The sequence below is a fragment of the Dipodomys merriami genome, unplaced genomic scaffold (assembly GCF_024711535.1).
Source record: "Dipodomys merriami isolate MVZ:Mamm:240054 unplaced genomic scaffold, mDipMer1.0.p SCAF_89, whole genome shotgun sequence".
Lineage (NCBI taxonomy): Eukaryota > Metazoa > Chordata > Mammalia > Rodentia > Heteromyidae > Dipodomys > Dipodomys merriami.
In genome coordinates this window covers 5132501-5145034 of record NW_027206501.1, presented here as the reverse complement: position 1 = coordinate 5145034, position 12534 = coordinate 5132501, and the positions used below count along the sequence as shown (strand labels likewise).

General features: G+C 45.3%; 1 protein-coding gene across 1 annotated transcript in view; it reads right to left on the bottom strand.

The window, feature by feature from the left end:
- The window catches only part of Cd109 (CD109 molecule), a 114486-nt gene extending 107403 nt beyond the window's left edge, over window positions 1-7083 (bottom strand). The window contains exons 1-3 of the mRNA XM_070012171.1: window positions 7010-7083; window positions 6543-6659; window positions 5420-5592 (exon numbers count right to left, since the gene is read on the bottom strand). Of these exons, the coding sequence (XP_069868272.1) occupies window positions 5420-5592; window positions 6543-6659; window positions 7010-7083 (364 nt within the window). The remainder of the gene's footprint in view (window positions 1-5419; window positions 5593-6542; window positions 6660-7009) is intronic.
- Window positions 7084-12534: the final 5451 nt, after the last annotated feature.

The window sequence follows — 12534 nt, the reverse complement described above, 5'->3', positions numbered from 1 at the left end:
GATTTCAGCCTCGTTAGCAGTTAGGAGTACAGATATGAGCCACCTGCACCAGGTTGATTGGTTGATTTTTGTTTGCTCTGAAATAGCCTCTCAGTATATATCCCAGGCCAGCTTGGAACCCAATGTTCCTCAGGCTGGTCTTGAACCTATGATCCTTCTGTCTCTGCCTCCTGAGCACAGCCTCAAGCCTGGCCATATAAATGTACTGTAATAACTGCCATGCAACCAATGCCCAGGCCTCCAGCATGAAATTATTAATATAATTTCCCCCATCTGTCAGCCAAATGAATGAACAGCTCCCTAATCAAAAGTCATGCTTTTCTAACTTTATTACAGTACATTCTGCAAGATGAATCCTTTAGCTCTTAATTTAAGTTCCAAATACTGGTGTCACACTCCCACCTCACCCTAGAGATTTTTTTTTTTCTGGTCATGGGGCCTGAACTCTGGGCCTGGGTGCTGTCCCTCAGCTCTTCAGCTCAAGGCTAGCACTCTACCACTTGAGCCACAGCACCACTTCCAGCTTTTTCTGCTTATGTGGTGCTGAGGAATCGAACCCAGGGCCTCATGCATGCAAGGCAAGCACTCTACCACTGAGCCATCTTCCCAGCCCAATCCTAGATATTTCTAACAAGTCCAGAACTTCTGAAGAAAAGAATAATTCAAAAGCAAGTCCCAGAAAGGGACTTGCACTAGTGGTTCATGCCTGTAATCCTAGCTACTTAGGGGGCTCAGAACTGAGGATCACAGTTCAAAACCAGCCCAGGCAGAAAAGCCCATGAAACTCTTATCTCCAATGAACCACTAGAAAAGCAGAAATGGCGTTGTAGCTCAAGTGGTCGAGTGCCAGTCTTGAGCAAAAAAGATCAGGGACAGCATCCAGGCCCAGAGTTTAAGCCCCACAACCAACCCCCCAAAAAATAAAAATAAAAATAAAAATAAATGTACTCATGAATGTACTCATGATTTACAAAAGGATAACCCCTCTGTACAACACCTTGTCAATAACAATAAAATTATATTTACAATTTTTATTTTACTGTAAAGGTAATGTACAGAGGGATTACAGTTAAATAAGTAAGGAAATGAGCATATTTCTTGTCACATTGTTACCCCTCCCTCAATTTTTCCCACTTTACTGTCGCCTACCCCTCCCACTCAAGTTGTAAAGTTCATTTCCAACATAATGTCTTGTGAGTATGGCTGTTGCACTGGTTCACCCTTTGTCCTTTGTCTCACCATTTTGTGATTCCCCTTTCCTTCCCCAACTCAGATAAATGTATACAGCAAGGGATAAACCAAAGGGGAAAAAAAAGAAAAAAAATAACTTCACACTGTACATAAAAAAAACCTCTTGTTTCCATTTCTTGAAATTCATTTCAATTAGAATCATTTTATATGGTCATATGTACATAGCTATGGTGATCTTCTGCTAGAAGTATCCTAGACATATACTAATTATTACAAATGAGGAAAACCATGAAGCTTATGTTTCTTTGGGTCTGGCTTATATCACTTAATATAATTTTTTTCAAGTCTTTCCATTTCCTTATGAATGGAACAATGTCATTCTTTCTGATGGAAGCATAAAATTCCATTGTGTATATATACCACATTTTCTTGGGAAAATTTAATGTGGTAAAATTTAAGTTCATAACAAATGATGGTGCTATCATAAAACTACATATGAAAAAGCAGTGACATTCATAGAAACAATGTTTGAAACAGATATGTATATTCAGTATATGTATGTAAGTAATATTTCACAAAGTAAGAAAAAAGAAAATATGGGGCTGAGAAGGTGGCTCAGTGGTAGAGCACTTGCCTTTGCATGCTCGAGGCCCTGGGTTCGATTCCTCAGCACCACATAAGAAAAAAGCCAGAAGTAGTGCTGTGGCTCAAGTGGTAGAGTGCTAGCCTTGAGCTGAAGAGCTGAGGGACAGCACCCAGGCCCAGAGTTCAGGCCCCACGACCAGACCAAAAAAAAAAAGAAAAAAAGAAAAAAGAAAATATTTTTCAATAAATTATGTTGAAAGAGATTAAAAAAAAACAACAATGTTTTTAAGCAAGTCCCTGTGCAACTCTACTACAAGATCAAGGTTTATTAAAATCTAGCCTTTTCTTGGGAGTTCTCATGAGCAATTAATAAAACAATCAGATCCAAAATGTATTTTACATGACGGGAAAGAAATAAAAAACAAAATGGGGAATTCTATGAAGATCCATGCCCTCCCAGATTCAGAAGTCTTTAATTATCTACGTCTGTTACAACTGCAGAAGTCAGATAAAGGATGTGAGGACCAGGAGGAGAGATGTCTTGATTCTTAAGTGTTAAAATACAGGAAGCATCTGCTCTAAGAACAATATAGCCTCTGATAATACAGTAACATTCTCCTTTAAAAGAGACAATGGCAGATTCCCAGGGGCCCTGTATGTCCAGAATAAAAAACCACCCAATGGGAAAAGCAGTATTTTCCCACTTTCTTTTTCCGAGATTCATTTTGTAGCCTGGTCAAGGTTTTCTAATCCAACCTTGAGCAATTGAGGGATCCTCCTCCCAAAAGAAAAGCCTAAAGATAAAATTAAAACCAAGCCAGGTGTCAGTGGCTCATGCCTGTAATCCTAGCTATTGAGATCTGAGAATCATGGTTCCAAACCAGCCTAGGCAGGAAAGTCCATGAGATTCTTCTCTCCAATTAACCACCAGAAAACTGGAAAAGGAGCTGTGGCTCAAAGTGGTAGAGCACTAGCCTTGAGCTCAAGAGCTCAGGAACAGCACCCAGGCCCTGAGCCTCACGACCAACAGAAAAATAAAATAAAATAAAAATAAAAACCAAGCCAGGCACAAGTGGCTCAGGCCTGTAATCCTAGCTACTCAGGAGGCTGAGATCTGAAGATCACAGTCCATGAGACTCTTTTCTCCAATAAACCACCAGAAAACCAGAAGTGGTGCTATGACTCAAGCAGTACAGTGCTCGCCTTGAGCTGAAGAGCACAGGGACCGCGCCCAAGCCCAGAGTTCAAGCCCCACAACCAAAAAAAAAAAAAAAAAAAAAAAGCCAGTATTAGCCAAAATCATCCTGTCATTCTGAACTTCTTGCATTGCAGTTTAACAGCCTTACTCCTCAAGCAAAAATTATTTTTAAAAAAATTTGCGCCAATACTGGGGCTTGAACTTAGAACCTAGGCACTGTTCCTTAGCTTTTTCACTCAAGGCTTATGGCTGGTTAATTGGAGCTAAGAGTCTTTCAGGTTTGTCTGCCAGGGCTGGCTTTGAACCATGATCCTCAGATCTAAGCCTCCTGAATAGCTAGGATTTCAGGCATGAGCCATTAGCATTCAGCCAAAATTATAAACTCTAAATATGGAACCACCTTAAGTATTATCTCCTGTGATGCAATGCATCAATATTTCCTTTAGCTACAGTCATAAGACAAAGACTCATTCATTTTCAGAAATGAGTAATTTCACTAGACTCCCATTTCAGGCCTTTAACAAATACCTAAACATTCTTCTAGTTAACAGTGTTTACCAGGATTTGGGGGTATGGGGAGTTAATTTTTTCATTTATTTCAGAGTTTATCCAATTTATCAAATTGGAAGCCCTGAGTGCATATTACTCTGTCAACTAGAAAGGAAAATACAATAATTGTTCATTTTATTGGAAAAAAATTGAGTGTTTAAGTGTTGACCTCTAAAATTATTTTTCCCTTTATATTTAAGGCACAAGTAACTCACACCTGTGATCCTAGTATTCAGGAAGCCGAAATCTGAGGATTGTGGTTTGAAGTCAGCCAAGGCAGAAATGTCTATGAGATTCTTATCTCCAACTTAACATAAAAAAACTGGACATGGAGCTGTGGTTCAAGTGGTAGAGTGTCAGCCTAAAGTGAAAAGGCCAAGGGACAGAGCCCAGACCCTGAATTAAGCCCCAGGACTGACGTACACATGGGCGCACACGCGCGCACGCACGCACACACGCACGCACACACACACACACACACACACACACACACACACACATCCTTTACTGACCCAATATAATCCTAAAGCATATTAGAACTCAAACCTGAACCTGAAACAAGAAATGTTGGTTCATTCACACATAGTGAGACCAAAGGAGGATAATCTTAGGGGAGGAACACAAACATGCAATACCTATGTGTATCTGATCATATAAAATGAAATTTTCAAAATGAACTCCAGGAAATGGAAAAAAGAAATTTGTTTGTTTTTTTCTCTTCATGGTTGTTTTCTTTTCTGTTTGCCTTGTTTGTTCAGTTATCTGTCTTTGGAAGGGACAAAGGATGATCCAATGAAGCAGCAGAATTCACTAGACCCTGTTGAAAATGAACTATACCAGGCTGGGAGGTGGCTCAAGTGGTAGAGCACTACTAGCCTTAAGCTGAAGAGCTGAGGGACAGCAGGTCCAGAGTTCAGGCCCCACAACTGACAAAAGAGAGAGAGAGAGAGAGAGAGAGAGAGAGAGAGAGAGAGAGGAGAACTATACAACTTATGGAAGGTGATGTTAGGGTAAAACTGAGAGAGAGGAAGGGAAGGGTGACACTATCCAAAAAGAAATGTACTTGTTATCTGACTTACGTTCCTGTAACCCCTCTATACCTCACCTTTATAATAAAATAACAAAATAAAGTTTTTTGTATCCACAATTTTTTTGAGGGGTCCATTCATGGGGTTTGTACTCTGGGCCTGGGCGCTGTCCCTCAGCTCTTCAGCTTAAGGCTAGCGCTCTACCACTTGAGCCACAGCACCACTTCCGGCTTTTTTCTTTTTGCTTATGTGGTGCTGAGGAATTGAACCCAGGGCCTCATGCATGCAAGGCAAGCCCCCTTCCACTGAGCCACCTTCCCAGCCCCCAAAATAAAGTTTTTTAAAAAGAAATGTTGGCTCTTTTTACAAATGGCTTTCACTTTTATGTTTTTTTCTATTGCTTTAAACTTTCACAAATACTCTAGATATTATAAAACTGGGCCTTTGACTATTGTGCAGCTCTTCTTACAGTCTTATTTACTCAATAAACTTCCTTTCATCTAATAAACATGCATCAGAGACTTCTAGGCCCACTCAGTTCCTCCTCTGGGCAGCTTATTCCCTAGCTTCTTGCATGTGAGCTGTGGTGTTGGGACCATTTCTAGCCTCCACCATGAAACTTCCCTGCTCCTGCCCTACAGTCTGGACAGCCATCCATGCTTGTGGTGGGTGGTGATGAAGCCACTGGCTCTCCAGAATCTTCACTTGAAAAACCCCTGGAAACCCTGTGTCAGATTTCACACAAGTGTAAATTACACAAGTATTGGTAAGTCATTGAGAATAAGGTTCCTCTGTTACACACCTAATGCATGACTCTAACATGTTCCAGTCATAGTAGGGAAGGGTAAAGCTAGGCAGGTTATCTTACCTTTTTCAAAGACTCCTTCTGCTTCCAGGACAGACACTGTCAGATTCGATGATGTCTTAAGCACCTCGGCCTTCACAGTGACCACTGCAGGGCTGTGTTCCAGGAGCTCCACCCCAACGGTGACCCTTCCTCCAGGCCTGATGATCGCAGGGGCAGTCACCAGAAAGCTGGGCCTAAACAGTTCACAACCAGGAGAAAAGAGACTTTCTAGTTGGGATCCAGTAGCTTCACATCTGTAATCATAACTACTGAGAAGAATGAAACCTTATGACTGCAGTTCAAAGTCAGCCCAGGCAGACAAACCAAGAGGCTCTGTTCTCCAGCTAACCAGCAAAAAGCCAAAAGTGAAGGTGTGGTTCAAGTGGTAGAGCAGCAGTCTTGTAAGGAAAAAAAAAGCGAGAGCATGGAGCTCTGAGTTTAAGCCCCAGTTCCAACACACACACACACACAATTTTTTAAAGTAGTTTCAGCTAGGTTCTGGTATTTCATGCTTGTAATCCTAGCTACTCAGGATGCTGAGATCTGAGGATGGGGGTTCAAGGCCATCCTGGGCAGAAAAGTCCACAAGAGTCCTACCTCCAATTAACCACTAGAAAACCAGAAATGGAGCTATGGCTCAAAGTGGTAGACAAAAGCTCAAGAACAGCATCCATGAAAAGAGAGCGAGAACAAGCAAGCAAGAGACATAGAGACAGAGACAGAGAGACAGACAGAAACAGAGACAGAGATAGAGACACACTAGGATTTGGCCTGTTTCCTATTCGAGTCTCTATATTTGAGCACTGACAGGGGAGGGGGGATGGATCACCTGATTCCATTAATTGAAAAATATCATGATATCATCTTAAAATAAGCTACCAGTGGTGAAATTTTCAGATATAACAGATCATAAAAGAAATTACTTAAATTTTTAAAAAGCACATTCAACAGGTACTGGTGGCTCATGCCTGTAATCCTAGCTATTCAAGAGACTGAGATCTGAGGTTCAAAGCCAGCACAGGCAGGAAAGTCCATGAGACTCTTAGCTCCAGTTAACCAGCAAAAAAGCCAGAAGTGAAGCTGTGGTTCAAGTGGTAGAGCACTAGTCTTGAGTGAAAAGCAAAGGGACAGGATCTGGGCCCACTTTCCCTGCTGAGCACCTTCTATTATCTGGATGTTCTTGTTTGGTTCTCTCCCTACTGCATTGGCGCTGGAACCCACACTTCCCAGTCGCACTTCGGCCGTGCCCAGATGACACATCCTGTTCGGAAGAAAGTATGCAGCGTGCCTTTGGGAGGAGAAGGCTGAAGGCCTTTATTTAAGGAGAAGAAGAAAAATAAAGTCAAGAAAGGAAAGGCAGTGTGGAACTAAAAAGCAAAATAAAATGACTTGCTTTAGAAAGTTATGGCCAGTAAACAACAACAACAATAATAATAATAACTTAAAACAACTTGTCGGGTGGACATAGTCATTGCCCTATGGACAGCCACGCTGAAGCCACCGATGCGCCCGGGACGGGGGTCCCCCTGGCCGCCGCGCCTCCACGCTGCCCGGGCCGAGGCGGGGCCCCGCGCGCCCGCCCCGCCCGCCCCGCGCGCCCCGCGCTCCTACCTGGTGGCGGCGGCCCCCGCGATCGCGCACACGCAGAGAAAGTGGGCGGCGGGCAGAAGCCACGGACCCCCCATGTCGGCGGATCGGCTGCGGGACTCCGACCGCTCCGCAGCGGGGCACGTCCGCGGGCGTTGCGGGTGTGGCCGCGCGCGCGCCTCCGCCCGGGTTTTCTCGACCGGGAACTGGGGTTTGGCGATGGGTACTGGGCGCGCCCCGACGCGGGAATCTAAATTGAGCCCGGGCCCCGCGGCTCCGCCCTCTCCCTCGCGCCGCACAATGGCGCTCTGCGCTCCTCTGGCCACCTTCTCCAACCCAGGGGGAGTGAGAGAGCGCACGGGCCCCGAACCGGCTCGGCCCCCGCCCGGCCCCGCCTTCCCCGCCCCTCCATCCACCCCACCCCACCCCCGACCACGGCGCCCCAGGGCCCTGCACACACGCGCCCCGCCCGGGGAAGAGACAGGCCCACCCCAGTGCGGAGTCTGGGATGGGAAGGGAGGAGTCAGAACATACAGAAATGACAAGCACACCCCGCACCAGGGAGTACGTTGGGGTTACCATGTGCTGTGTGTGGACGGGAGCAGAGAGTAAGAGAGGGGGGAAAAGCAACTCCCCCTTAATATAAAGTATATTCAATATAGCGCTCGCTCTCGGGGCAGATGTGGCGGGCGGAGGGCAGGGAACGCCGGACGGGAGGGAGGACGGAGGAGGAGGAGAGCAAAGATCCCGGCAGGTTCGAACAACCGGGAAGATGCTTTTGTAAACACAGTCGCTGCAGAAAGTGATCTTTAGAATTGCACCGCTTCGAACCACTGCCCTGGACACAGGGAGAGTCTGGGGAGCCCTACCCAGGGGCGCCCGCGGACGCCGTGGGCCGTGGGTCGGTGGGTAGCGGTTAGCGCCCAGCCGTCCCCGGCTCCGCTCCGGGCTGCCGCCAGCCCGGCCCGATCCTTCCCCCACCGCCCTCCCCGGCACCACCCGCATTTCAGATGAGTCAGGTTTCACCATGACTACATCAGAAAACAGACCCGGTTGGAAAACAGGCGCCTGCAATGCCTGCCGGCTCAGAACGGTTAATTCCTGGAGATGTTTGGAGATGGTGACATTTTTATAGAAGGCAGAAGGAGGGGGGTGGGGAGGTCGGTAAGGAGATGCTTCACGGCCCAGCGTGGTGCTAAATTGGGGAGAAAGTAGCACCTAGATGAGCTGTGGTTTCTGGAATCCAGGAACTTGCTTTCCTCCCTTTCCTGTTCCACCCTCCTGCACCCGCCGAAAAAAGCCTGCAGACAGCTCTCGTGTCTTTTCTTAGACGCAGCCTATGTTTAGTGACCCTCTTCCTGTGGCATCCAGGACTTGGGTTTGGTGAGAAGTGCCTGGGCGGAGGCAGTTCCTGGCACAGCTGTTACTAAAGGGCTACTCTTCCTCACCACTGCTGTTCAGAGAGGAGGATGAGTTCAAGAACCTGCAAAGGGCCAAGCAAGATCCAAAGCAGATACTTCTCATACAGTAATAGATAGGTATGAGAATCCCATCAACACGCTGGTGCTCACTCAGCAGTGCAAGGGGCGGAGGGCGGGGGGGGGGGGGGTTAAGATTGATTTTCAGCCGACAATGGACCACAGAAGGTCTACAGGGAAGGAAGTGGAGAGGAAAGCACTGAGATGAGAAAGAAAGGAAAAAAGAAGGTGAAAAAAAACTTAACGATCTCTTTCATTTCATAGCAGTGGACAATTTCAAACAAGTAAATTAAAAAGGATAATTCGGACAAGTAAATTAAGAAGAAACTAATGGCCAGCTCCCCGTGGCTCATACTTATAAGGGAGGCAGAGATCTGAGGGTCGCAGTTTGAAGCCAGATGGGACAGGAAAGTTTGTGAGACTTTTTTTTTTTTTGGTCGGTCGTGGGGCTTGAACTTTGGCCTTGGGCACTGTCGCTCAGCATTTCAGCTCAAGGAAAGCGCTTTACCGCTTGAGCCACAGCGCCACTTTCGGTTTTCTAGTGGTTTTTATTGGAGATATGAGTCTCACGGATTTTCCTCCCCGGGCTGGCTTTGAACCGCGATCCTCAGATCTCAGCCTCCTGAGTAGCTAGATTACAGGCGTGAGGCACCGGCGCCCCGCATTGGTGAGACTCTTATCTCCAATTATCCACCCCCCCAAAAAAAAAAAAGTTAAAAGAAGAGCAGTGGCTCCTGTGGTAGAGTGCTAGCATAGTACCCAGGCTCTGAGTTCAAATCAAAGAGAAAGAAAAATAAAGAGAGATTAATTGATAATGTTGCATTCCAAAAAGACTTAGAACCACTTTTTTTTAAAGATTAAATCTGTGCAGATTTTAAGTTGATAAAACCTTCTTGTTTAAGAAGGTTTCTTTCTCTTTTTTGGGGGGGGGGGGTCCACTTGTGGGGCCTGAACTCTGGGCCTGGGCGCTGTCCCTCAGCTCAAGGCTAGCACTCTACCACTTGAGCCACAACGCCACTTCCAGCTTTTTTTCTTTTTGCTTATGTGGTGCTGAGGAATCGAACCCAGGGCCTCATGCATGCAAGGCAAGCACTCTACCACTGAGCCACCTTCCCAGCCCCAAGCTTTCTTTCTCACAATACACATTTGTTGATTTTTTGGTGTTTGTCCGAATAGGGGCTTGAACTGGGGACCTCAAGCTCCCTCTTGGCTTTTGTGCTGGTACCAAGCTGGTACAGCACCATTTGAGCCAAACCTCCACTTCCAGCTTTTTTGGTGATTAATTAGAGTTATGAATATCTTATGACATTCACTGTTTTGTCTGTCAGGGCTGCCTTCAACACCTCAATCCTCAGATCTCAGCCTCCCAAGTAGTTAGGATTCCAGGCATGAGCCACTGGGGCAGGGCTGTTGTTGAAAAAGTTAAAGTCAGGCATTTGGATTTGCATGGGTGCTTTCACCTAACATGATACAACTATTCTATAAACAAAGACACCATAATCCTTGCCAAAGGAGCTCACAACATCAATGGATATGGGCACTCTTTTTCTAGCTAAATCATATTCTGGGACTCCTCAAATGCTAAAGTTAAGTACTAGCAATTCCTAATAGATGAAAAGGGAATGAAAGAGAAAAGGAAAAAATACTTAATGCATACACCAATTTATTTTTTATTAAAATAAGAAAATGCAGATCATCATGTAGTTCTGCTTTCTGAAATTGTTAGTCAGCTGATCACCTCTGTGATCACATGACTTCTTCCACTCCCCATTTCTTGGCCCTCAAGGCTGTTCATGGTTTTTGCCCTGTCGATGGTCCATATCCATATTCCTGAGAGTCTGGGCCATTTGCAATTCTCTTTCTATTGTTGTTTTCCACTGGTTTTAATCAAAGGACCTGAGAATGCCAAGAAATGCCCCAGTGTCACCTCTATGTTCCAGAAATACTCCTATCTCCATTGAGTAGTGGCAATCCCTTGGCAGTTAAGATGGTATAATCGCCAGGCACTGGTGACTGACTCCTCAGTCCTATCTCCTCAGGAGAGGGAGATCTGAGAATCTTGGGTTTGAAGCCATCCTGGGAAGATAAGCCTGAAAGACTCTTATCTTCAATTAAATAGCAAAACGCCAGAAGTAAAAGCATGCTTCAAGTAGTGGGAGGCCGGCTGTAAGCAAAAAAGTGGCCATACCTCTAAGCCTAGCTATTCAGGAGGCTGAGAACTGAGAATCAAGGTTTGAAGCCAGCCTGGGTAGGAAAGTCCAGGAGACTCATCTCCAGTTAATCACCAAAAAGCCCTAGCCATGAGCAAAAAGCTAAGCCAGGCACAGGTGGCTCACATCTGTAATCTTAGCTACTCAGGAGGCTGAGATCTGAAGATGGCAGGAAAGTCTGTGAGACTTTTCTCTCAAATTAACCACCAGAAAACCAGAAGTGGCTCTGTGGATTAAAGTGATAGTTCTAGCCTTGAGCAGAAAAGCTCAGGGACTAGGTCCTGAGTTCAAGCCCCACAATCTGCTAAAAGAAAAGAGAAAAAAAAGCTGAGGGATGGATCCCAGGCACTGAGTTCAATCCCCCCACCATGTAAAGATAGGATATGTCACAAGGAGAGAGAGAGAGGAGAGAGAGAGAGAGAGAGAGAGAGAAAGAGAGAGGAGTTGGTTTTTTTTTTTCCTTTAGAAATGGAATGGGTCAGAAACTTTGCCTTCCACAAATTCTCCCTAAGAATTTACTTCAGGGCACTAGAGGCATGGCTCTGGCGGTAAAACACATATGTAGCAAACATGGGTCCTTGAGTTCAAACACTAGTACTGCCAAAGAAGGAAAAGAAGTGGTTGAAGTTATTACTTTAGAAGGATCTATTAAGCAAACCACAGAAATAAAGCAAGGAAATCCAGAGGGCAATGAAGAAGGAAATTTCAAAAAAGATAACTCTGGAGTAAAAATAAGGCCTTTTTTTCTGTTATACAGAGGACAACAGTCAGGTCGAGAGTACATTTCTTAGGCTGAGAATGTGACTTAGCGGTAGAGTGCTTGCCTGAAGTCTGGGGTTTGCTTCTTCATTACCACATACACAGAAAAAGCCAGAAGTGGCACTGTGGGGCTGTGTCTCAAGTGGTAGAGTGCTAGCCTTGAGCAAGAGAAGCACAGGGACAGTGTCCCTCTGAGTTCAAGCCCCACGACTAGCAAAGGAGAGGGTGGGGGAGAGTACATTTCTTTTTCTTTTCCTTTCTTTTTTTTTGTGTGTGTTGGTCATGGTGCTTGAACTCTGGGACTGAGCAGTGTCCCTCAGCTCTCCAGCTCAAGGCAAGTGTTCTTCCACTTGAGCCACAAAGCCACTTCCAGTTTCCTGGTAGTTTACAGGAGATAAGCGTTTCACGGACTTTCCTGCCCAGGCTGACTTTGAACCATGATCCTCATATCTCAGCCTCCTGAGTAGCTAGGATTACAGGTGTGAGCCACTGGCACCCAGCATTGAGTTTATTTTTTTAAGCATCTGAAAGAGATATTCATACCAACAGACTGCAATATAGAAACACAAGGAACATGAAAAACAAAACAATGTTGTCTCATCCAAAAGCTTACAACACTCAGTAATTAAATTTTTAAAAAATACAGAATGCCAGAGAGAAAAAAATTTAATCTAGTTTTTTTTGGGGGGGAAGGAGGTGCACACATAGGTGTATGCACATGTGTGTGCATATACATGCACACACACACACACACACACACACACACACACACACACACACACCTCAGTCCTGGGCTTGAACTCAGGATTTGGCACTGTCTCTGAGCTTCTTTTATTCAAAGCTAGCACGCTACCACTTGAGCCACAGCTCCACTTCCAGAAATTTGAGGGTTAGTTTATTAGAGTCTCCTGGACTTTCTTGCCAGGGCTGGCTTGAACCACAATCCTCAGATCTCAGCCTCCTGAGTAGCTAGGATTATAGGCATGAGCCACCAGTGTCCAGTTTTAATCTAGTTCTAAAAGTTATCAGTGGCCTCAAAAAACATTCACTGATAGATGGATAAATTAAGGAAGTCAATTCATAACCTAGACCAAAAAAAAAG